This window comes from Pristiophorus japonicus, chromosome 15 (assembly GCF_044704955.1).
Source record: "Pristiophorus japonicus isolate sPriJap1 chromosome 15, sPriJap1.hap1, whole genome shotgun sequence".
NCBI lineage: Eukaryota > Metazoa > Chordata > Chondrichthyes > Pristiophoridae > Pristiophorus > Pristiophorus japonicus.
This window is the reverse complement of record NC_091991.1, coordinates 122,151,103-122,178,504: the sequence shown is the minus strand read 5'-3', so window position 1 is coordinate 122,178,504 and position 27,402 is coordinate 122,151,103. Positions and strand designations below refer to the sequence as shown.

Below are 27,402 nucleotides of genomic sequence, written 5' to 3'. Positions count from 1 at the left end.
GACTTTAATCTAACATTAATTCGCCAGCAATTGCTGAGACAAAATGCATGTAACCATTGTGGTTCTGGCCCGTGGACTAGAAAAGTAGAAAAGTTGCACTTACCGTGGCTGTTCCGGACACGGTTTGTGCATTTGTGTCGGTACCGCTCTGTTCTGAGTGTGTCTGGGCAGTAGGGTACATGTTTAACGTGTGCTCAGGGACTGTGGTCTGGCCTGTGTAGTCCGGGGCTGGATGGGGATGTGGAGCTGTGTATTCTGTCGGGATCCCATTCTGAGGTGGAGCAAACTGAGCTGACGCATAAGGCTGGGCCATAGTGTCAGGGGGTGCTGTGGCTTCCTGGTTACCCTGTGGATCAGAGGAAAGAACACAATGAACAGAATTAAAGACAGGGAAAACGCATTTCCAGGTGTAGTTGGCATGCTGATTTCTCATACTGGTCTTTCCTCAGTCACGAAACAGCTGTTGTGCAGACCCTGCAGACTCTCATTAACAACATCGCTGCTTTCGATGCAGCCCCTCGCGCCCACACCCCCCCCCCCCACCCCCGCCATTAATATTCATGCTTTCACACTTTGTGATAATTACTACCAACATTTAATTAGAAATGTTAAACTCTCACACATTACCTTGGCACCCACAGCATCGTGCAGCTTAAAACTCAAATGTTTAAGCACCAAATGTGAAACTGGTTATAGTGTGATGTCTCACCAGTGTCTGACACTGTGGGGATTGTTATTGAAGTCATCAGGTTTTTTTCTCTCTGAAGCTGCTTTGGGGCTTCGAATCTCTTATAAAGTAGTTGCTGGCAGCAGTGGAGAAGAACAAAGGATGGCAGACTGTCAGCCTCTGCTAAATGTGCTGGCCCAAATCTAATGAAAACCACATTTAGCTCGAAAATATGCTTTACGTGGCGCAGTTAAAAAATCCAGTTTATTGCTTTCAGCTTGAAGGCAAGCGATAATATAACTAAAAACCCGCCTAATCACATCGAAGTCTACGCAGACCAAACACATTAAAAAAAAAACCCTTTTAAGTTGTCAGTTCTGACACGGCTCTGAAGGCTTCATAAAACTCCTCTGCCACATAAAGGTCTAAGTAGCCAGTTTTCCCAAAAAAGAAAGTGATTCAGCATTCCTTCTGCTTTTCTGCAGTCAATTAGGTTGGGTTTTTTTTTGTGACAATCGGTAAGGACACAAGACATTTAGTGTCAGCGTTCAAGTACCAAGGATTTGCAGCTAGCAACGAGCTCTGCGAGGTTGATGTAAATTATATTAAGTAAAACTGCCACACCATCAGGAGAGCACTGTGGGCTCGTGCACAATAACGGAACTCCCCTGTGTCACAGCAAAATGAACAATAATCCAGCAACTCCACAGAGCTTCCAAGAAAAAAAAAACCTGCTGCCACGCTTGCATTACTGAGCCTTAATGGTGTAATGCTGTAATGCTGCTGTGTATCAGGAGACTCAAAGCAGCACCACAGAATCCCATATCGCTGCAGCACTTTCAGTGCGAGCGACTCACACCACAGCGGAGTTTCTCACATGGGACCTGCACCTATTGACCCTGCTTTCACCATTCCAAACAATTTCCTGTCTCCCATCCCACCGCAGAGATATAATTTAAAGCAAAGGACATAGTTGAAAATAAAAATACCTGCTGCACCATCTTGCTCCCTTTTGCCTCCATAAACTTATGAGCTGGAATACTAGGGCCTAAAGCATCTGCCCAAAGCAGGCATCAATTATGGATGAAGGCGTGTGTGAGCATGTGTATGTTTGGGGGGGAGCTTATGCATTGTTTTCTGACCTCCCACTCAACATTTGACTGCTCCCAAACCTGAAACATATGGGTCTTCCTGCCAGACTTTACCCTAGTTAATCACAGAAGGCCACTCCTCCTCCGACTGCTACCAGATACAGTGCACGAGCGACTGCCAGACATTTTGATACTGTATCAAAAAGCAATATGCAAGCTTCTGCATTCTTTGGCTGCCTTAACCACAGCTTTAAAGCAAGGAGTATTTTGTTTTACGTTTGACGATAAGCCCACACGCTTTGACACTAAATAAAGCAGCATAGTAATTCTGCCTCAAGCCACTTGAGTTACAAATCTTATTGCTGAAGGAACAAAATGATCAAATGCAGACTTTGCTCTTCCACTGCATTGCCATATCTAATTTATCACACACATGAGAGCCGACGACTGTGGAAATATTTTCCACATTTCCACAGTTGCAACGTAATGATATAAACGGATGGCTTCAAGTCTTCCATCCTTTTCCAGCTTTATAAACATACAAAGAAGACTTTATAAAAGCAGACATTTAAACCTGGAAGAAACCTGTGCAGTTACAGAAAACTTAGCTCTCTCAGTCCTATTTCTACTCAGGAGTTACCCAGTCAGTGGCAGCTAGAGAAATAAAAATTATTCAACAACAACAACTTGTATTTATATAGCGCCTTTAACGTAGTGAAATGTCCCAAGGCACTTCACAGGAGTATTATGAGACAAAAAATTTGACACTGAGCTGCATAGTAGAAATTAACACAGGTCACCAAAAGCCTGGGCAAAGAGGTGGGTTTTAAGGAGCGTCTTGAAGGAGGAAAGAGAGGTAAAGAGGCAGAGAGGTTTAGGCAGGGAGTTCCAAAGTTCAGAGCCTAGGCAACAGAAAGCACGGCCACCAATGTTGGAGCGATTATAATAGAAATATGCAAGAGGGCAGAATTCGAGGAGCACAGACATCTCTGGGGGGTTGTGGGGCTGGAGTAGGTTACAGGATAGGGAGGGGCAAGGCCATGGAGGGTTTTGAAAACAACAATGAGAATTTTGAAATCGAGGCATTGCTTAACCGGGAGCCAATGTAGGTCAGCGAGCACAGGGGTGAAGGGTGAGTGGGACTTGGTATGAGTTAGGACATGGGCAGCCGAGTTTTGGATCACCTCAAGTTTATGTAAATGGGAGTAAATGACAACCCACAAGATAGTTAAAATGAAAATGTAGTTGGGATGAGCATAAGACAGATTTGCATGGCCAGCCACAAATTTGTAAAATATCATGTTGCAGCTTTAAATGATCATTTATGATTGAAACCAGAAGTTGGTGCTTTTCGTATTAATTTCTTTTCCCTGAATGTGTGAATTTAAAGAGAAAATGCTGCGTTGTTCATGCAAGATCACCAACATCAACAATATGAATCTTTTGTACATCCCTAATGCACCGTAATAACATTTTGACTTCCTGAGTATAACAGAGGTTGGATCAGTCGCTCCTGTACTAAATAATGCAAAGTCCATCAATGCATTGACTGAATTCCCTTTGCTAGCTGCGGTTGTAAAGGGATCAGCTTTGCTTCAAAAGAAGCTCCCTCAAGTCTTTGATAGCAGCAGCAACAGCCAATTATACAGCTGCAGCACAGAAAAGAATGAACACCACCGTGACACACTAATACACAGACAGAACGTGCACTCCAAACAGCCAAAACAAACAGAAAAGTACTTTAAGCAGAATTGAATGACTTGTGTGTCCATGTCATGGAACTTCCTCAAGATTAAATAAAATGGTCAGTTACCCAGATGTATTCCAAAATAACTTCAATTAAAAATGTATGCAACTATAAAATGTGTTCACATCGCAATCATTATAGAATTACAGGTATTTGATTGTGCATTATTTTTACTCCTTTGCTTGATTAATAGTTACTTTTCACTTTTTTGGTTTCCTCATCATTCCGTTCATATGCCAGTAGGAAGGTTCCTAAGTGGGCCTGTTCACTGATATTCCCTCTTCTCGAGGGGAAAAGGACACAAAAGGGCAATAGCCAGAGCTGGCCATGCACTCAACCATAATACAAGTCTCTGTGCTATATTGCCAGGAGGAGCAAACTAATAATTAGTTGCTTTTCAATTCCTTTACGAATAAGGTGACAATTTTTGGGGGTGTTAATTTTGTGAATATTTTAATTAATTTGTCTCTTCAAGTTGAGTGCGCCTCCTGACATTTTAACACATGATAACCACCTGATAACATATAATGCTGCAGGGTTTGAGTCCTCGTTCATCTAACAAGATATGTCTATGAATTTGTCCTAGATTTCACACACAATATCTATATCATTACACTAAGTCTTAATCATCTTTTTTCAACACAAATAACATTGTGCTGCATTTAGACATCATATTGATGCTACAGAAATAACACATTATTTCAGTGCCTCAACAAATATGCAGAGATCAAAATAGACACAAAATCACTAATAGTTTACTAAATTCAGATTAAATAATATGAATATTAAAAGTGTTCAAACAAAATATGTTTCTGCTTACAACAGTGACTACACTCCAAAAGTACTTAATTGGCTGTAAAGCGTTTGAGACATTCGGAGGTTGTGAAAGATGCTATAAATCCAAGTCTTTTTTTCTTTACGAATAAGATAAATATGCCGTTAATGATGGTACACATCAATGGTAGCCAAAATGCGTGGTTGCTACCATATACAGAAGTTAATTTGTTATTTTTTGTCAATTCACCATGGCTGTTAAATTTGAATAAATTGAACGGATAGCATATTCCCGCAATCTGATTGGACATTGACTGATCAACAGCTATACAGACCATAGCCTCCAAAAACTCCTAATTGCCCAAAACTCAAGGGCCATATTCTATTTCCATCAAGCCTTACTCACCCACCTATAGTGACACTCTGTCACCCAGTGGATTTAATTAAATCCAATATGCTAGTCCATCTGTAAATCCAGAGATGATCTCACCCCACCCTACTTCTAGAATCTTCTCCCCGGTCCCCTGACTTTGGTCTCCTGTCCATGCCCCCTCCCTTTCCTCCATTTTCTCTTGGAGAGACTTCAGCTGTCTAGGATCACTCTCTGGAACATCCTCCCTAAACCTCTTTAACTCTCTAGCTCCCTCCCTGCCGTTAAAAACTTCCAGAAAACCCTTCTCTTTGATCGTGCTTTTGGTCACTTTAATTAACCCTCCCAGTCAAGTTTGGGTCTGGGAATCACCTGGAGATGTGTTTTTCTATCTTAAAAGGTGCTATAGAGATGAAAATTGGTGTTATAACATTCATCTGGAGATATATGTCTTTGGGGGGAAATAATCTGACCTTTGTCAGAAGGTTATGGGTTCAAGTCCTACTCTAGGGACTTGAGCACATAAATCTAGGCTGGCACTCCAGTGCAGTGCTGAAGCAGTGCTGTTCTGTCGGAGGTGCCGCCTTTTGGATGGGATGTTAAACCAAGGCCCCATCCGCTCTCTCAGGTGGACGTAAAAGATCCCATGGCACTATTTGAAGAAAAGCAGGGGAGTTATTCTCAGTGTCCTGGCCTATATTTATCCCTTAATCAATATCACTAAAACAGATTATCTGGCCATTATCACATTGCTGTTTGTGGGAGCTTGCTGTGTACAAATTGGCTGCCGTATTTCGCACATTACAACAGTGATTACACTCCAAAAGTACTTCATTCGCAATAAAGTATTTTGAGACGTCCGTTGGTAATGAAAGGTGCTATATAAATGCAAGTCTTTTGTTTTCTTTTTACTTGTATTTCAGCTATAACACAGCTAGAATATTGACCAGGACACCAGGAATAACTCCCCTGTTCTTCTTAGAAATAGTGCCATGGGATCTTTTATGTCCACCTGAGAGAGCAGGGTTTAACGTCTCGTCCGAAAGACGGCACCTCTGACAGTGCAGAACTTCCTCAGTACTACACTGGAGGGTCAGCCTAGATTTATGTGCTCTTGTCTCTGGAGTGTGACTTGAACCCACAACCTTCTGACTCAGAGGCGAGAGTGTTATCCACTGAACCATAGCCGACACACATTTATACGTGCAATGTCATTTCAAAATAAAAATTTCATCCCAATTAAACTGATCAGCACTGTTCAAATATAGTTTGAGCTTCGAGTGAATCCCAATTAAAAGCGTCGGTTGTTAAAGACATAATTTCTAATTAGTGTGATCGGAGTGTAGCCTGTACAGAAATATTTTAAACATTCAACAAATTTTATGTAAATAATGAGCATTATTTTGGAGAAAATTTCATTGAAGTCTCATTCCTCGGGCCTCAGCACTATACCCATCACTTTGTAAGGTGCAGCATCTTAAACATAACAAGGCAGCGTATATCAATAAATGGCACACATAAATCATCCAAGCATGGCTATGCATTCAGTTGTATTTTAAAGGCTGGGTTGGCGAGGGAGGGTGTCAATTTTCATGTGGACCATACATCAGACCATGTGGTGGGTGGGGCGCATGCAGCGGCTGTCCTGAGGAGTCAGCAGATGACACTAAAATAGGCCGTGTGGTTGATAATGAAGAAGAAAGCTGTAGACTGCAGGAAGATATCAATGTATTGGTCAGGTGGGCAGAACTGTGGCAAATGGAGCTCAATCCAGATAAGTGTGGTGTAATCCATTTGGGGAGGTCTAACAAGACAAGGGAATACACATTAAATGGTACAACACTGAAAAGTGTAAAGGAACAAAGGGACCTTGGAGTGCAGGTCCACAGATCCCTGAAACCAGCAGGCCAGGTGGTTAAGAAGGCATATGGAATACTTGCCTGTATTAGTCGAGGTGTAGAATTCAAGAGCAAGGGGGTTATGCTTGAACTGTACAAAACACTGGTTAGGCTGCAGCTGGAGTAGTGTGTGCAGTTCTGGTCAACACATTACAGGAAAGATGTGATTGCACTGGAAAGGTTGCAGAGAAGATTTACAAGAATGTTGCCTGGACTGGAGAATTTTGGCTATGAAGAAAGATTCTGGGTCTGTTTTTCTTTGGAACAAAGGAGACTAAAGGGAGACCTGATTGAGGTGTATAAAATTATGAGGGGCCTATATAGAGTGGACAGGAAGGACATGTTTCCCTTGGCAGAGGGGTCAACAACCAGGGGGCATAGATTTAAAGTAATTGGGGGGAGATTTAGAGGAGATATGAGGGGAAATTTCTTCACCCAGAGGGTGGTGGGGGTCTGGAACTTACTGCCTGAAAGGGTGGTAGAGGCAGGAACCCTCACCACATTTAAAAGATACTTGGATGTGCACTTAAAGTGCCGTAACCTACAGGGCTACGGACCAAGAGCTGGAAAGTGGGATTAGGCGGGGTAGCTCTTGGTTGGCCGGTGCGGGCACGATGGGCCGAAATGACGTCCTTCCAAGCTGTAAATTTCTATGATTCTATGACCCGATCCATTTTGATTGAGGTCCCCTTTACAATGTGGTTGCCTGTCTTTAGGTGGGAGCTCGAGCCACCTGAAGTAAGGTCTGCCTGAGAATCAGCACTCGCAGGAATTTAATAGTAAACCAATGCTTCCTTTACTATTTCAGGCCTGACCCAACTACTGACCCATTTTTAAGCACAAGTAGAATGATAAGGACCCAAAAATCAGTCCTACTCTATCGTGATTAGACTTATTAGGGGCAACGGGAGATTCATTTATAATTCCTTATAAATTTGTGGTTGCATCACCACGCATCAGTGTTTCTGATACAACCACAGCTATCAAAGAGAAACATTGCTTTCATTGCAGCAATGGTTCCCTTAATTAGTGTACAGCAACAGAAACAGTGCACCAGTCAATGAATACAGAAAAGATAGACAAGGATATTTTCCTGGGTCTGCCCCCGGGCACGCTCAGAATAAAGGAAAATCAGGAAGGTCAGAGCACATGCCTGCAAAGGAATCCACTTAATTGTCCCTTCATTTGGAAGGAAAATCAGAAAGGTTTCCTCAAAGTATGAAATACAAGCCATATCATTTTCCAATATTTGTCCCGCCCAAGTGATCCAATGCGCCTGAGCTATTTTCCCTGAGAGAATACAGAATTCTCAAAACACATTAAGCTCTGGATAGAAATCTGACTGCCTCATGAATCCCAGTTTTTTTTTCATTTATTCGTTCATGGAGTGTGGGCATCACTGACAGTTATTGCCCATCCCTAATGGCCCTCGAGAAGGTGGTGGTGAGCCTCTGCAGTCCGTGCGGTTAAGGTACTCCCACAGAGCTGATTTTGCCATAGCGGTTTGGTACAATTGAGTGGCTTGCTAGGCCATTTCAGAGGGTCGGTTAAGAGTCAACCACATTGCTGTGGGTCTGGAGTCACATATAGGCCAGACCGGGTGAGGACGGCACTTTTCCTTCCCTAAAGAACATTAGTGAACCAGTTGGGTTTTTAACAACAATCCGGTGGTATCATGGTCACCATTACCGATACAGTACTAGCTTTTTTGTAAATTCCAGATTTATTTAATTAACTGAATTTGAATTCCCACAGCTGCCGTGGTGGGATTTGAACTCACGTCTCTGGATTACGAGTCCAGTGACATAACCATTATGTTATTAGATAACCAAAACAAAAATGGTAGAGGTGAAATAAAAATAGAAAGAGGAAACTTAAAACAATTTCAATTGAATACCAAACAATTCTATTGAAAATCAACGTCAGAGGTAATGAAGATCGGACCAATGCCAATTGTTGACCTAGGTCTCGAAAAGGCCTCTACATTGCAGAAATGTTTCATCGAATCAAAATTGTCAAACACTGCAAGCCACAATGGAATGAAAATACTGCTAGTGCTTTGAATTCCTTAATCATGTTGCCAACATAATGCATCAACTTTCAACATGATGTAAGGTGGCACAGCTGTTAGCATACCAGCTGCCTTCTCACCTCTGGGGCTCGAGTTCAAAGCCACGGCAGATTGATGGGATAAATGTATCCCCTTTTTGGGCGCCCAGCTCTGATTTGATCTTTAAGCAAAATATTCCTGTGCACGGTCAAAACTAAACACAGCCAAAATAATATATTGAAACATTGTAACTGTAGTGCTACTTTGCTAAATAAATACTATCTGTAAGTAATTATTTATTATTCAGTTAATTTACATTTATATCAAAAATCAGAAAATAAACTTTAATAGTTCCTCATCTGATCCCACCCTATTTCTGAAAGTATATTTATCTTTAATGTGGTGCTTTTTTAAACATAAAAGTAAAACTAGGAAAAAAAATAGTAATATTGTAAATCCTAAGTGAGGGCATTCATGTGTAAACATAGAAACAAATTGTATCTGGTAGTGATGCTCTCAGCTGTCAGTAAGGCGCCTATGTAAAATGAGCTTAGATCTCAACATCCTTAAATTGATACTTAATTTGCTGTCTCACTGATAGAAGTCAGAAGGGTGCCTGATGCAAGTATTAATGTAGTAGGTTTATTCTTTGAAATGTGGGGTTGTTGCACATGGTTGGGGTAATGTAGAGGCAGTTTACTTTGCATCTGGCTAATGTTACGGCTGACCAGGGAATGCTTGAATCTGACACTGGGTAACAGAAGTTGCAGCAATATATTCCCTCAAAAGACTCAGCAATTAAACTGAAGACTGCAGATGGGCATACGTGTGATCTGAATTTTTAGTAACTATCTTATATATCAATTTGAATTTAATGTTTGTGAAACTATTGCATCAGACCATTAATTGTTGTTAATATTTATATTCCGTGAGAGAGTTACGCAATATTTATTATATAACATGTGAACCACTAATGAATAACATTATACAAAACATGAGACATTAAGTTCTTTTTGCTTTTTTAAAGAAAATAATGAAATTGAAAAATAAAGCAAAGGAAACTTTTAACGAGATGTACTGGATTATGCAGCTGTAGAAGCCACAAGCATTTTAAAGATTACTTGAAGATTGTAAAAACCAATTGCTTAATGTGTTCATCCTGATCATCCATTCAATCCCTCTTCACAATTTCTCCATCCCTTTACCACATTAGCCTGTAGAGACAGTGAGTTCTCATCTCGTAATACAAAGCACCTCTGCCTGCGGGTATTAGGGAAGGATGCAAATGAAGATGTTAAGAACAATCACCTCATCAATCACAATCACACAGGGACGCCTATCAAGGCTGGAGGATTAGCTCCATGGCCGTTTCACAGGTTTCCCTCCTATTATGGCTCTTGTTTAATTAAACATCACTACAAGTGTATTCAGCTGCTGGCAGGGTAGCTGCAGAATTTCACCAGCTAGTTTTCCAGTCATTAGTCTATGAATCTAGTCCTTGATTAAATTTTTTTTTAAAAAGCATTTTGTTTAAAAACCCAAGATTTAAGATCGCAAAATAGCTAATAAAACACGCATGTGTACAAAAATTCCATTGTTCAATGCATGCTGAAATATAAGGACCATTTAAAGAAAGAAAGACTTGCATTTATATAGCGCCTTTCACGACCACCAGAAGTCTCAAAGCGCTTTACAGCCAATAAAGAACTTTTGGATTGTAGTCACTGTTGTAATGTGGGAAACGCGGCAATCAATTTGTGAACTGCAAGCTCCCACAAACAACAATGTGATAATGACCAGAGAATCTGTTTGGGTAATATTGATTAAGGAATAAATATTGGCCAAGACACCGGGGATAACTCCCCTGTTCTTCTTCGAAATAATGCCATGGGATCTTTTATGTCCACCTGAGAGGGCAGAGGGGGTCTCGATTTAACATCTCATTGAAAGATGATACCTCCGACAGTGCAGCACTCCCTCAGCCCTGCACTGGAGTGTCAGCCTAGATTTATGTGCCCAAATTACTGGAGTGGGACTCTACCCCTTTTACATTGCCACAGGATATCTGGGGTTTTCCTGGGAGGGCGGTGATGGAGCTGGACCTAAGAGTCCTCATAAAACATGGCACTGTGTCCAGTCGCAGAATCTCTGCTAGCCAGAGGGTCCATGGGGATCTTTGGGGTGGGCCAAAGATTGATTTTTTTTTAAATAATCTATAATTCTCCATTCCCTCCAAACCTGAATGTTCAAGTTGAACTGCGACCTTCCAGCTGCTGATTTTTATTGGCAACCAGATGAAAGCAAGATGGAAGAACCTACATTTTTATCATGGCGTTCACCGTCTCAGGCTGTCCCAAAGTGCCTCACGGTCGATTATGCACTTTTAAAATTTCATCACTGTTGTAATGTAGGAAAATGTAGCAGCTAAATTGTGCACTGCCGAGGTCCCACATACAGCATTGCACAGTGTTCACAACCTTGGTGTCATATTTGAACCTGCAATGAGCTTTCGACAACATATCTGCAGTATAACTAAGACCGCCTATTTCCACCTCTGTAACATCGCCCATCTCCGCCCTTGCCTCAGCTCATCCGTTGCTGAAACACTCATCCATGCTGTTGTTACCTCTTGTCAACATAAACAAAACAGATTATCTGGTCATTATCACATTGCTGTTTGTGGAAGCTTGCCGTGCGCAATTTGGATGCCTCGTTTCCCACATTACAACAGTGACTACACTCCAAAAGTGCTTAATTGACTGTGAAGCGCTTTGAGATGTCCGGTGGTCGTGAAAGATGCTATATAAATACAAGTCTTTCTTTCTTTCTAGACTTGATTATTCCAATGAACTCCTGACTGGCCTCCCAGATTCTATCCTACTTAAACTAGAGGTGATCCAAAACTCGGTTGCCCATTTCCTAACTCGCTCCAAGTCCTGCTCACCCATCACCCCTGTGCTCGCTGACCGACATTGGCTCTTGGTTAAGCAACCCTCCATTTCAAAATTCTCACCCTTGTTTTCAAATCCCACCATGGCCTCATCCCTTCCTATCTCTATAATCTCCTCCAGCTCCACGACCTCCCGAGATATCTGTGTTCCTCTAATTGTGCCCTCCTGAGCATCCCTGATTATAATCGCTTAATCATTGATGGCCGTGCTTTCTGTTGCCTAGGCCCTAAGCTCTGGAATTCTCTGCCTAAACCTCCCCGCCTCTCTTTCCTCCTTTAAGATGCTCCTTAAAACCTACCTCTTTGACCAAGCTTTCGGTCACCTGCCCTAATTTGCCCCTATGCGGCTTGGTGTCAAATTTTTTTGTCTCATGATACTCCTGTGAAGCGCTTTGGGCCATTTCATTACATTAAAGGTGCTATATAAATATAAGTTGCTGTTGTTGTAGCATTGAGACGAATGATCAGATAATCGGTTTTAGAGGAGAAGTCTTCTGCTGTAAAGTCCTTAGCTCCAAGACCTGGACAGAGCACTTCAGGTGTGTTGCTCCAGTTCAGCACTGGAGCGGGGGCAGAAAGATTTCTTTAATCACATTTACTGTCATTCTCAGTTTAACCCTGTTGCCTGGGATCCACCGACACGTTGAAATTTTGACCAGGTGAATTTTTTTGTTGGAAAATAAACTCAATTGTGCTAGATTAATTCGTTTGGTCTCATGATTATCCCATAATTCATAATTACGTCCAGATTGACAATTTACATCCGTTTGTCTCACATGCTTCATTGCCATTCAAAAACTGCATTCATTTCTGATGCTTTGAAAATGAGCTGCATCAATTAACGTTTTTTTTTCCAACCACTTTGCACTAATTCTGACAAATGAACATCTCCGATATACCAAAGGGTGCAGGAGCTCAACGGCAACTGCACCGGGCATCGAGAGAACTGAGCATATGCTGGTACATGAACCAAATCCGTTTTTCTCCATACCTGTATTCACAGCAGTGCCCTGCAGCCTAAATGGTGAATACTGACATTTCAAAGTTGAGTGCATCTGACTGGTGAGCAGGGGATATCTGTCATATAGAAGGGTGCATAACTTAGCAAGAAATAAATGGTATTATGTGGAAACGATCACCATTAGGATCTCAATTTATGAAAATCACAGAGAAGCACGGTAGCCGTTGATTACCACCATGTACATTAATGCTGCATTTAGGTAAAATAACTCAAATCAAATGCTGATACAAAAGCAAATTACTGTGGATGCTGGAATCTTGAATAAAAACAAAAAATGCTGGAAATCTCAGCAGGTCAGGCAGCATCTGTGGAGAGAAAGCAGGGTTAACATTTCGACCCAAAACATTAACTCTGCTTCCTCTCCACAGGTGCTCCCTGGCCTGCTGAGATTTCCCAGCATTTTCTGTTTTTATTCCAAATCAAATGTTGTTTCTTTACCAACAGACCTCTTTGGTTGTGTTCCATCCTATAATGGGGCTCAATTATCTTCCAGTTCTGCTCAACGGGCTACATCCAAAATGTGAATCCACCTTTTCTCTTCCCAGATGCTGACAGACAAGTATGGATTCAGCATTTGCAGTTTTTTTCTTCCTTATTAGCTTTTTAGTCTCAACAAGATAAAATACAGTAAAATAAACCTTTTTTTTCTTATTACAGAACCTATTAGGGATCCCAGGAGCATTTCTGAATCCAAAAGTTAAATATTACATTTAGTTTATTCAGGCCGTTCATATAAGATACTACACCACTGGTGCAATACCCTCGATAAAATCTGCAGCAGGAAAATGTACAGAGGCTCAATGTTGGGGATATCATTTATCAGAAGTGCAGTCTTTTGAAAGTTGAACCTGTTCAATAACCTTTCTCAATTCCAAGATACTCAGATGCACATAACTTCTTTGAAATCACTTCATTTATTATTTATAAAAAGCAGAATATTTCTGTTGCACAAATATAAAATGCTCCAATCATTTGCACTATTCTGCATGTCAGAAAAGATGCTCGTGTGTGGTAATAATTGATAATGAAGAGTTACTGGTAAGATAGAATTTTCATATGAGCGGCCATGATTGCATTATATTTGATCTATCCCCACAAAATGCAGAGAAAGAAAGACTTACATTTATATAGCATCTTTCATGACCACCAGACATCTCAAAGCGCTTTACAGCCAATGAAGTACTTTTGAAGTGCAGTCACTGTTGCAATGTGGGAAACACGGCAGCCAATTTGTGCTCAACAAGCTCCCACAAACAGCAATGTGACGAGGAACAGATAATTTGTGTTTTGCTATGCTGATTGAGGGATAAATATTGGCTAGGACACCAGGATAACTCCCCTGCTCTTTTTCAAAATAGTGCCATGGGATCTTTTACATCCATCTGAGAGAGCAGACAGGGTCTCGGTTTAACGTCTCAACCGACAGTGCAGCACTCCCTCAGTACTGCACTGGAGTGTCAGCCTAGATTTACATCTTCAAGTTCCTGGAGTGGGACTTGAACCCACAACCTTCTGAATCAGAGGCGAGTGTGCTACAAAGAGAGAGAGAGATACATGTATTTCCTCAATATATTTAATTTTTGTGCATCCCCTTGATACATGAATACAATCTAGTGCTCGAGAGAGGCTCACTAAATCTACAACACTACCTTATATAGCACAAGTGATGAGAAACATCAGCTCTTTCACTGTACAAAAGAGGTTCGGAGTATATTTTAATTAAAAACAAGTAACACAATTGCTCCATGCAGGTGGGCAAAATCATATGCAACAAACTCCAGTGATGCAATTGAATGAATGCAGTTGCTATGATGTGTTGCTAGGATTCCTTGTGCCTGTTCTCATATGAAACGTTAGTCCATTATATAAAATATTAATTATATAAAATAAATGTTGGTGGTAAGCAATTTCTTCAGATAGTGGCTTCAATCTATTTACAGTTTGTAGAATAATACTATTATATGCACCGATTAGATTGGGCATGCAATCTTTATCTGTACTAAGCACCATTCGGAAGTCTGCAAAGTTTTCTTATTATCAGAAATTTGTAAATGTGAATATGATTGTGCCAAATTCTATAAAACAAATACAGCCCAAAAAATTGATTTAAACTAAATGCTGCTCTTTCGTTTAAATACAAAATATCTAAGCTATCTTTTTATTTCTCTGAAAGTGTACATTGTGGTCTTTAAATTTATGTTGATGTCAAACATCATATCATAATGTTATTTTCCGACATGCTTAAAATTATATTTAATTCACTTAAGCCTTTAACTAATCCCACGGGTGGACCAGCAGAGTAAAAACAGGGCCCTTTTGAACTCCGTTTGCATGTAATTTCTGCCATCTTAATAAGGTGCGAGGCCTTCTAGTCCCAAGCAGATTCCAAGGTTTTGGTGCGGTCCCTGCCATATGGAGACAGACTAGAAACTGTCAAGTTCAGTTAGTGAATTCCATCTTTGGGGAGCCAGTCAGGCAGGCTGTATCAGAGTAAACAGAATGCTGTTGCGATCCGGAGGCAAACAAGAAGATGGGTTGGATTACTGAACCAAAAAAAAACCTGGCACAGAATGATTGCATGAGAGCGAACAGGGAAACGCAGAGAGCTACTAAGTGACAGTGCAGCCATTAACCACATGTTTTATTTATCTTTAATGACAATATATTATACAACAGTTTCATCTTCAGGCTAAAATTCTATTTATTATTTCAAATTTCTTGGAACCGAAAGCATCGAACAGACACAAAATTGTTCATTAAACAACAACATATTCTCAAACACACCATAGATATTCAAGGAGACCGAGCACTAAAAAAAAGATAATATGCTTCTCTCAAGGCCTTCTGCAGGCTCATATTGAAAACTGTAGGAATTATCCTTCATGCAAACTGGCTTCATTTCAGCAATCTGTTTACTACCTCCTGGCGGCTGTTTACTAACAGAAGCACTTATGACATTATTTTGTTTAAATGATCTCAACTAGGCTATTTGTTGGCTGAATGTGTTTTTTTCTAAAGCTGCTGTGAAAAGACCAGTCACAGAAAAATATTGTGCATCACTTTCAGCTGCTGTCATTTTTACTTCACATTTTAATGCATTGTAATATGTACAAAGTGCCCTAGAATCATGTGCACTTTCATCATATGCTCTCCCATCCCCGCATCACTGTCACTGTCGATTACTTCACATTATTGGACATCTATAACAATATGCAAATGCACGAGGATTTGATCACTTTTCTCTACAGATGACCCTTTCTCAAAGTTGGTTAGATTTTATTGGAGGAATCAAATTACGAAAAATATAAATTCTGAGCACACCAATGATATCAATGTCACCAATTTGCTAATTTTGAAACATAAGTGTATGCTTGCTAAATATATAATTCTGCATCAAAATTACAACACAGACACAGGCCATTCGGCTCAATGAGAACATGTTGGTGTTTATCTGACCAAATAATCCGAATCACATTTACCCACACTGTTCCCACTTCCCTTCATCCCCGTTTCCTTCATCCATCTATCCAATCTAATCTTGAATGTTGACATGGACTGGGAATTTCTTCAGAGCCACGGTCCACTCTGGCATTGTAACTTCACCGGGCGCGTGGTGGAAATTCTATTTACACACGTAAGCAAGGTTTCCCCACACTTAAGGCATAAGAATGTAAGAATTTGGAGCAGGAGTCGTCCATGCGGCCCCTCGAGCCTGCTCCACCACTCAATAAGATCAGGGCTGATCATCGACCTCAACTCCACTTTCCCGCCCGATCTCCATTTCCCTTGATTCCCCAAAAATCCAAAAATCTATGCCTCTCAGCCTTGAGTATACTCAACGATTCAGCATCTGCACTCCTTTGGGGTTGAGAATTATAAAGATTCACAACCCTGGGAGTGAAGAAATTCCTCCTCATCTCAGACTTATCCTGAGACTATACCCCTTAGTTCTAGACTCTCGAGCTAGGGGCATAAAATCTCTCAGCATCTACCCCATCAATCCCCCTCAGAGTCTTACAGGCTGGATGTTCGGTTTTGCTCATTTTAGTAACAGCGGCGGGATGGTAAAGTTTGCACCCGGAAACAGTTTGCGCCTCAGTCAGTAAAATTGGGCAGCTGGGCCCTGAGGGTTGGATGGAACCCTAAGGGAGGCATTGCACACCTCTCTTAGGGCGCAAGGCCGGCTGAGCGTGTGAAAATCCCGAGCTAAACAGCCGGGAGCGCTCTGAGAGACGCCTGGGGAGAATAAAAAACCTGGAAAATAAAATATTCCCCAATACTTGGCCCACACCACCACAACATAAACTGCAAAAAAAAAAAGAAAAGAAAAAACAATCACATTTACCTGAGGTGGACATTATTTACCTCACTGCAGCCGGTATAGGCCGGACTGCCCGTTTTCACAGGCGGTCCCAGCAGGGCGCACTACATGGTGTTATGGATCAGGCGGGAGCCAGAAATCGAGCCAGTGTCGCAACCAGGGGCGTTGCACACCGGTTCGCCTCCTCTGGCCCGGTAACGCTGAGACCGGCCCCGAAAACCCTGGCGGGGCGCTGGAAGCTTGACGCCCGCCCGGAAGAGCTCACCGCCGCCCCTCCGGGGCCAAAACAGAGACAGACAGAACCAGAAAATCCAGCCCAAAATGTTTCAATTAGATCACCTCTCATTCTTCTAAACTCCAGAGAGTAAAGACCCAATCTATTCAATCTCTGCACAGATGAAAACCCTCTCATCTCAGGAAACAACCTAGTGAACCTTCGTTGCTCCACCTCTTGTGAAAGAAGCATGTCATTCTGAGTCGAGCTAAGGAAAGGGGAAGTTACAACATGGAAGGAGGCCATTTGGCCCGTTGAGGCCATGCCGGCTATCTGCAAGAGCTTCTTCTAATCCCACTCTATCTACTCTGTCCAGACCCCTCATGATTTTGAACACCTCTGTCAAATCTCCTCTCAATCTTCTCTGTTCTGAGAACAACCCCAACTTCTCCAGACTATCCACGTAACTGAAGTCCCTCATCCCTGGAATCATTCTCGTAAATCTTTTCTGCATGCTCTCAAAAGGCCTTTGTATATTTACTAAAATGTGGTAGCCAGAATTGCTCCACCTCAGTCAACAAGCTCCCCGCTGGAGTGGAACTAAACTACAGAGCCAGTGGGAACCTGTTCAACCTTCGTCGTCTCCAAGTCCAATTCTGGCTACCGCATTGCAGTAAATATACAAAGGCCTTTTGAGACCACTCCAATCTCTGTCGTTGAGCTCCTGTATGCGGACAATACCTGCGTCTGCGAACATACAGAGGCTGAACTCCAAGTCATAGTCGATGTATTTACTGAGGCGTATGAAATCTTGGGCTTTACGCTAAACATCCGTAAGACAAAGGTCCTCCACCAGCCTGTCCTCGCTGCACAGCACTCCCCCCTCCACCCACAACAGGGCACAGAAAGGGTACCTCAGTACTCGGACGCAGCACTGGCAGCCTTAGTGCAGTGATTGGAGGAGAGAGTTCCTCTGCCCGCAGGGGGCCAGGAGGACCTCCAGACACACAGTCTGAAGGCAGTGGGAGCAGATCGTTGAAGCAGTCACTGCCACCAGTCTTTCCCCCAGGACCAGGATCCAGTGCTGGAAGAAGTTTAATAACCTCACATGAGTGGTCAAGGTGAGTAAATGCATCGTCAAATGCAATATCTCACCAACGGTATCACTGCCTAAAAACACCGTTCAATGCACCACACCCCCATCACACACCTACCAACAATGTCTCAGAATCACAACTCATTCTCAATATCATAGCTTCACCTCACCCTGACACACTTACCACTGTTACAAGCCTTACACCCACATCCCACAGCTTGCACACACTTCCAGCTATTCATCCATGACAGGCACATCACCCAAACACATTGCACCACACTCACTGACACACTTCCCTTTCTCTTGCAGGCCAAGCGCCAGCAGCAGCTAACAGGTGGGGGCAAGCACGGCCACAGAACCTGACCCAGCTGGAGAAGACGGTTCGAGTTCTAAATGGAGGGGTTGTCACTGAGGCTGTGGTGATTGGTGAGGCAGAAAGCATTGAGGATGATGTTATGCTCATACCTAAATCACCTTCTCACATCCCACATCCCCCTCATCCTGTCATGTATGTACATGCTGTTTGTAGCCACCAGATGGTGTCATTGTTGGAGGCCACTGAGCAGCACGCACATAGTGCTGCTCTGGTATAATAGGCCAGCCATTTTGTGAGTCAGGCACTTTGGGCCGTAATAAAGCAGAGCCAAGGTCGTACTTGCTTAGTTAAACAGTAATCAGTTTGAACCTTTATTGCATACATAACACATCCCGCAATCTCTTCTCACTTACAAGCTGTTGATGGTGTAAGCATGCACATCTTGCTTTCTCCCCCATCCCATTCACCACAACCCTACCCTTGTGCCTTTCAGATATTCATGAATTGCAACCAGCCCTGCCTGTGCATGAAGAAGTAGAGGAGGAGAGTGATAGAGAAGAAGAGGCATCATCATTGATCGGACGCTCTCATGCAGGTTCAGCATGCTGCCACTGTGGCTGGGTTTACGAGCGTGGAAAGGGGCTTGCAGGGTATCACAGCATTCCAGAAATCTGTCCTCCATCAGATGGCGAGGAATGCTGAGGCGCTGCCCCGGGGGAGTGGTAGTGGCTCCGTAGAGCTGGAACCTGCTGCCCTCTCTCAGGATGACAGCATTCCTGCTCCCACCACTGCCACTCCGCCAGTGCCTCGGGTTCGATGTGGTGGTGAGAAAATTGGTGGCACACCAAACTGGCGCAGGATGAAGGCATCATACTGCTACCAGGATAGCGGGCATTCACCATCATGACATGCTGGGTGTGGTCGCACACCAACTGCACATTAATTAAATAGTACCCTTGGCGGTTACGGTACATCTCAGCATTGAGATGCAGTGCCCACAAAGCCACGTGTGTGCAGTCGATGGTGCCCTGCACCATGGGGAAGCCCGATATCCTGGCAAAGCCAGAAGCGTACTCCCCCTGCTTCTCTCTGTTTAGAGGGAAGACAATGATGTCCCCTATCCTAGAGTACAGAGCCTCTGTGACCTCTTGGATACAGTGATGGAGGGCGATCTGTGAGATGTTTGCAATCGCCTGTTCCAGCCTGGAAGAATCTGCTGGTGAAATAATTCAGGGCCACGGTCACTTGAGGGTCACTGGCAGTGCTGTTGTCTCCCTGCACTGAGATGGCAGGTCTGGTTCCAGGAGGTGGCAGAGTTCTGTGACCACCTCCTTGGTGAAGCGGAGCCGCCGAACACATTGCTCCTGGTTTAGGTGCAGGTAGGAGAAGTGCTCCCTGAAGGCTCCGGGTGGGTAAGGCCCTCCTCCCCCTTGTGAGCAGCATGATCCCTTTGCTGCCTCTGCTCCATCTCCCTGTCATGCTGCAGCGCGAGAGGGACTGCAACTAGAGCCCCCAGGACTGGGAGCAAGTGGTGTAGTCAGAGGCAGCCAACACCTTCCCAACATCCAGCAGCACTCCCTGCACACTTTAACAACTTTTCAAATGTCTTCCAGCAACCCAGTACTCCTACAAACTCTGCAAGACCCGGAGAAGATAGATATTGGGCCATAAGTTGCTGCCTCTTTGGGTGCCCGCAGAAAGCCGGCAGGTGTCGGGTTTAGGCGTGCATTGTGCATGCGCCTAAACCTGGCACTTGCGATCTTTCAAAATTTCCTTTAGACAAATCGTATGAAGACGATAGTAAAGGGCCTCCAAGGGCAGAGAGTTGGACTATTTGCCCAAATCCTGCATAAGGCCCGCTTTTATCAGCGTAAGAGTTTTAAAAGATAGCAAAATAAATTTCACGACTAATTTTTACATAAAACTCCTGTCCATTAAGGTAAGTTTATTTTTAACCATTTTAAAACATTAAGAAAATGTATTAAAAATATTTGTTTTTCTAAAATATTTAATTAAATTCAATTTCTATTAATTTTAAATAAATGCAGTGCTTTTTTTCATTTATGTATTGTGTTTTCTTTGTTTTTGAGGGGTATTCCCATTGATAATAATGGGAGCACCATAACAAAGCTCCCATTACTATCAATGAGAAAATACTTCATTTCAATTGGTGGTCCAGCCCACACGATCCCAGGATGCGCTTACGCTCCTTGGATGTGTGAGCCTCTGCGCTGGGCTATGCATCTAGGCCTCAGAGCGGAAAGCCTCCAACCGCAATTTCTGGGCTGATCAATTTACCTGCAAGTTGGATGTGTGCCTTTAAGTAGCGCTAGTCTGGGGTCCCTCGTGCAGCTTAACGCATGTTCAGCTGTGCGTGCTTGGAGAGGGCGCTGAATAGAGTGGCGATGTCGAAAATGGCAGGTCTTGCATCAAATCAGTGTTACATGCTGACTGGTGTCACAATCTGCCAACTCTGCATACTCCTGGCACACGCACGTACCGACCTCACTATCACCCTTACCAAGATGGCAAACAGCGTGGGCTGCGTCGGAAGTGGGCGGAAGCGAGACGGCCGCCATTTTTTTCCGCCAAACCGACCTTAACTGACAACGCCAAAGAGCTGAATTTCGCGGTCCTTACATTTAATCTTGTATCTATGGTCCTTCATCAGTCTGCTTCTATCTACCTTGTCAAATCCTTTCATGTTTAAACCCGCTTGTATCATATTGCCCCATAATCAGCATTGTGTCTGGTGAGTTTAGGAGCGCTGACTGGTGCTAACAGAGGACTAAGCACAGTAGCGAGAACAAAAGTATATACTGCAACACTCTTCACTAAAAGATGATTTGTTATGGTAAGTGATTTGTTATCACTCAGGTTTTCTCAGAAACGGACATTTTCACTGCCTCTGGACTTTATACAATATACGGGCAGCAAATTGCATGACACACGGCCACTATAGAAAAGTGAGAATTGTGGTGGGGTCTCATGCCATGACAAATTACTTAAAACTTAAATAACCTTGATTATCATATATTCAACATTTCAGCTCTGTAAAACTATGCACTTCAAAAGTGATGGAAATGCATGTGTAACAGACTGGACTACAGAATATCCATTTCCTTCCTAATCAAAGAGCAATGTTGCTTCATCCTCTGCAAAAAATATCAAAATTCATAAAGAGATGTCTTAATAGCTCTAATGATTATGTCATGGCACGTGTTATAAAGTATGTGTGGAGAAAGCATGACCAGAGGTAATGAGGCTGTAAACCTGGACAGGACTGGAGAGGGTACAGAGGAGATTTATGAGGATGTTGCTGGGCATGGAGAACCTAAGCTATGAGGACAGATTAGATAGGCTGGATTTGTTTTTATTGGAACAGAGGAGGCTGAGGGAAGACCTCATTGAGGTGTTTAAAATTATGAGGGATTTAGATATAGTGGATTGAAAGAGCCTATTTCCCTTAGCAGAGGGGCAACAACCAGTGGGCATAAATTTAAAGTAATTGGTAGAAGGTTTAGAGGGAAGTTGAGGGAAAATTTCTTCACACAGAGGGTTGTAAGGGTCAGGAACTCACTGCCTGAAAGGGTGGTAGAGGCAGAAAATTAAAAAAGTACTTTGATGTGCACCTGAAGTGCCGTAACCTGCAGGTTTGTAGACCTAGAGCTGGAAAGTGGGATTAGGTTGCATAGCTCTTTGTTGGCCGGTGTTGACATGCTGGGCCGAAATGGCCTCTTCCATGCTGTAAATTTCTATGATTCTACGATTCTATGATTCTGGGTACATGATGTGCAAAACATGTTTTCTCCAGCTGCAATAATGATCTATTAAGGTCAAAGAGAAACACACATGTGCTGCTAAAACATTCAAGAGAATGGATCTGATCTTCAACAGTGTTCAGGCACGTTAGTTCAAACAATTTACTAGGTGATAAATGGCGGTGTGTGACACATTCGCAGTTAATGAAAAATTTCACTCTTTGAAACAATTTTCACAATTATACTGCGGTTCGTATTGAAGACTTTTATCTCTCCAACTAACAATAATAATTAGTCCCCAATGGCCACAACTAGACTAATAAGCTGTCATTTGCTGTACCCAAAGATTCTGAACTCACTTTTTTAGCACTCTTGTTAACCAGGGCATTCAATATGACAGAATTCTTCCTTGAGAATTGTAGCGACTGTAGAGAACTTTGGTACTCGTGCTTTCTACCTATGTGTCAGCTGTGGCTCGGTGGGCAGCACTCTTGCCTCTGAATCAGAAGGTTGTGGGTTTAAGTCCCAATCCAGTGACGTGAACACCAAAAATTTAGGCTGACACTCCAGTGCAGCGCTGAGGGAGTGCTGCACTGTTGGAGGTGCCGTCTTTCAGATGAGATATTAAAACCAAAGCCATGTCTGCTTTCTCAAGTGGATGTAAAAGATCCCATTGGCACTATTTTGCAGAAGAGCAGGGGAATTATCCCTGATGTTTTGTACAATATTTATCCCTCGGCCAACATAACAAAACCAGATCATCTGGTCATTATCACATTGCTGTTTGTGGGAGCTTGCTGAGCGCAAATTGGCTGCCTTGTTTCTTACATTACAGCAGTGACTACACTCCAAAAGTACTTCATTGGCTGTAAAGAACTTTGAGACATCCGGTGGTTGTGAAAAGCGCTATATAAATCCAAGTCTTTTTTTCTTTCTCAAAAGGCAGGTGTCCTCTGTGAGAATGATCACTTGCCTCCAATACCCTGAAAGCAATGGCTCAAGGAGGATCAGTGACCTCTCTGTAAAGTGAACATGGAATAACAGTCAAGTTATTTGAGCAAACATATATGAGTTGCTACTTTTAAAGATATATTTTACTGCTTCCAGAGGGAAATGTTAGAACATTTAGGCTACATTCACTAATAGTGCTGTTCTGTGATTGTCAGGAGATTTAATCCGTGAGGTAATTCAGACAATGTTCATTTTCCCTTCACCATGGAACTTTCCACAATATATCCCATCTAACGGCTGGTCAAAATCCAAAGTAAGCTCACATAATTGAATCTGTAAAGCTCAAATTAAGATACCCTTAAGCTTGTGGCATGCAACTAATTGTGATTAGTTCAAAACTCAACAGAAATGATTGGAGTGGCATCAGCTTAGATTAATTTGTCAAATGATTAAACACTACAGATTCAGATGTGCCTTTCCTTCAAATAATATACAGATAACGCAATTCACCACAGCCAACCATTTGTTTACTGCCAACTGAGAATGAAAATAATCAACAATCAATTATATTTTTACAAATTGTGTTAATTTGTTGTATTACACTGTATTCCAAACTCTGTCTAATTTGTGACAAGTTATTGACCCTTTTGTTGGCAAAAAAAATCTTCAAAGATAAAGTAACAACTGATTTTGTGGAGGACGTGTGGTTCTCCTCAGCAATTCTCACACTCGATGGGGCTTGTTTTGATTTAGCAATCTGTGTGCATGCTTGTAAGCTTCAACAGTCTGCTACCATGGGTGGAATGGATTTGTGTTCAATGCCCGTCCAATGGATTGGAGATGGGTTCGCAGGAGTCTATGCTCCCTCATGATTTAAGAAGCTTGAAGGTATTAGGCCTCAGTTTCACAAATATCTTCAGTCTTGGCATGAGCCCGACTTCTCTCCATCTAAAAGTGGAATATTTGCTTTTGCTTAACTTCTGGTTCAGCTGTTAACTGCTTGTCGTGATGGACTATTCATCATTAGGTTTATACCGAAAATAAATCTATTTGTTTTTTTTATAATTACTTAAATACACTTAAAATCATTGTAACGATCTTACCCTAAGTCAAAGGTTTGTCTGGCTGACCACAGTCTCCAGCAGCAGTAATTCATGAACAATCAGCTAAGTGACTAACCATACTACCACTAATAGAAAGAGGGGCCTTCCTGACTGGGTTAATGTTAAGTCAATTCTGATTGATGTGATGTTTGCTGCAGTTGTCACAAAGGCAGGAAAAGTAAACGGCACATTCACATACAAAAGGAGCAATTGCACGAACCCTGCTCCTTCCATGGTTGGAGCCACTTGACATATAATCTCAATAGGAATTAACATCAATGCAGAAATAGCATGACAACCATAAGCTTGTGCAGCGTTTTTAATAAAAGAAAGTCAGGGGGAAAATGCCATTATCGCCCTGTTTGGGGGCGGTAACATTTGAGAGGCGGGAAACTTAGCAGCAGGAGCTAAATTTCCCCTGCCCCTCAAATAATTTGGATTAGTGTTTCGCTTCCTTCTTGGAGTGCTAATGGGACTGACGCCTCAGCAGTGCTGCACACTGGGCCGTGCAGCACTGTCGCATCCAAAGGGCCCGTCCCTCTCTTAAAGGGAAGGACCCACGCTGCCGACTCTGCAATGAATAAAGGGGCCTACCTGTACCACCTAGGGAGTGGGGGTGCCGTGCGATCACCCTGGCACTCAAGCAGAGTGCTGGGCTAAGCAATCGCAGCCATGGCACCTCGCGAATAAAATGGTGCAGCAACGTGAAAAGTAAGGTAAGGTTTTTTTTTACTTACCTCAGCCACCTCGCCTTTAATCATCGCCCCGGTAACGGCCGGTTGCCCGATCGATGTCCCCTGCAGCTGCCAGTGTTTTCGCCCGGTACTACTGAAGGGGGCGAAAATGAATCTCGGGGCCAGGTGCCAAGGGGGCGATGCGTGTGGCGATGACGTCATGATCTCCGGCAATTACATCACTGTAATGTATGCACCTGTGAGTATGTTTGTAGAGCTGTTGCATTGTGAGTGGCTTAGCCAGTCATGTGATGTTCACAAGACTCAATAAAACCCCTGTCAGTTGAGTCTAGGTCATCCACGATGAGGTATGCAGTTGTGAGCCTAATGGATGAACTGGTAATGTGTCGTGTAATTGTTAAAGCTTTGTTAATAAACCAACTCATTCTTAATAGCAATATGTTGCTATGAATTCTTAAGCAAAGAACCCATGAAGCAAATACATTACAATTACGATCTCCGGGCGCATGAGATCGGGGCACGAAGCCATAGCGCCAAAGCTAAACTCCTGCCCAATAAGTCAGGAGTCGTTGTCAGCACCGCACCCCGTCGGTAATGCATTTGCGAGGGAGGCACAAATGCATTGAATTTCGCCTCCTAAATGTATTATGCTGGATGATTTATGGGCCCATAATTTGCGGTCAGCGGCAAAGCAAAGATACTCGCCGTGGACCTTGAAGAAAGCTGCCCGCAGAGATCTCGCGATCTCTGTGGAGAAACCTTGAGATTTGTCGATGTGTAATTGAATGCAGTGCTGTGAATTGCCGATTCTTATGGTGATGCAGCAGAGACGGCATCAAGCCGTCTAAGCAGCCAATCAGATGAAGAATTCTAACAGACAGCAAACTAGGAAATAGAAAGCAGCTTTTATCCTCACTTTTTAAAAATGTTACAGAGAGAGAAATAAATATTGCAACTTTTACATAGGAATAAGGATTCACAATTGGCTCACTTAATGAACAAACTTAAAAAAATATATATGCATTTAAAAAATTGTAACTTTTATCATAATGGTGAAATTTGATATTCCACAAATATAAAAATTAGTTGTTAAGGGCCAGAACATTTGTTTAGCAGGCAATACACTGTCAAAACTCCAGTTACAGCAATTCCAACAAGGCTGAACATTTAATGGGGTTTCTAACCATGATATTAATGCAGTAAAGTTTATCAGTTCCACTGATTTCAGTGTTTGCTGGCTTTAGGGGTATCCACAGCACAGCCTGTGTTGGAGCAGTGAATGACTGACTGCAACTTCAGGATTACCGCGTTTAGATGCGCATACCCTAAATCGTGAAATTGCGGTCAGGTTCAGAGGGGCAATGACGGCGGACGCTGACAGTTCGCCGTCATTACCCACCGCTAAATCTGAGCCATTATGTTTTTGTTGTACGCTATCCTGAAATCCTACACAATCCTAAATCATGGTTGTACTCAAGCAAAATATTCAGGAGAACTTTTAACTTTCGTAGCAATCGAAAAAAAATCTCACAGAATTGAACCGTTTTATAACACTATTGTCCTTTCCAGAAGTAACTGTTTACACAATGGACTGTCTGCTGAAGGGGCGGTCATCACACTGGGAATACCTGATGAGTGGATTCTAAATGCCTTGACAGAGTAGGTGCTGAGAGGCCATTTCCCCTGGCTGGCATGTCGAGAACTAGGGGGCACAGTCTCAGGATAAGGGGACGGCCTTTTAAGACCGAGATGAGGAGAAATTTCTTCACTCAGAGGGTTGTGAGTCTCTGGAACTCTCTGCGCCAAAGGGCTGTAGATGTTGAGTCATTGGAGATATTCAAGGCTGAGATAGATAGATTTTTGGACTCTAGGGGAATCAAGGGATTGTGGGGATCAGGCGGGAAAGTGGAATTGAGGTTGAAGATCAGCCATGATCTTATTGAATGGCGGAGCAGGCTTGAGGAGCTGTATGGCCTACTCCTGCTCCTAATTCTTATGTTCTTATGTAAATCATACTTACGGCGAACAGAAGTCAAATAAGGTAATAGAACCCTTTAGTATTAAGGGCTCTTACTTGGTGTAGTATTATGCTAGAATCTGCACTCTTCTGTCTGTAGGACTATGTGGGCTGACCATTTCACCTGAAAGGGGAACCCACGATGCAGATTTACTTATGGTGACATGTTGCTACTCATCTGTAAAATCTGGTTCTGGATTCACACTTGAATCACTGCAGAGGGCAACTTAATGATCTGGGAGACATATCAACTCATTGTGATTTCCAGACAGCTGTGCTACTGTCTACTGATTGCCTGATCTTTGTACAAATTCTCCCAGTTGGAGGGAGCTTTTTATTCTTGAATTACCTGCCTGCTTG

At 42.7% G+C, this 27,402-nt stretch overlaps 1 protein-coding gene across 4 annotated transcripts in view; it reads right to left on the bottom strand.

Annotated features, from left to right (window-relative positions):
* The window catches only part of rbfox1 (RNA binding fox-1 homolog 1), a 615,123-nt gene that overhangs the window by 351,995 nt on the left and 235,726 nt on the right, over positions 1-27,402 (bottom strand). For 2 of the 4 annotated variants that reach the window (XM_070856702.1, XM_070856703.1), the window contains exon 1: positions 98-340. In XM_070856702.1, coding sequence (XP_070712803.1) covers positions 98-313 — 216 coding nt within the window. In that variant the 5' untranslated portion in view covers positions 314-340. Of the gene's footprint in view, positions 1-97; positions 347-1,656; positions 1,690-27,402 lie in introns of those variants that run through there. The other 2 variants (XM_070856701.1, XM_070856700.1) reach the window with 2 other exon arrangements.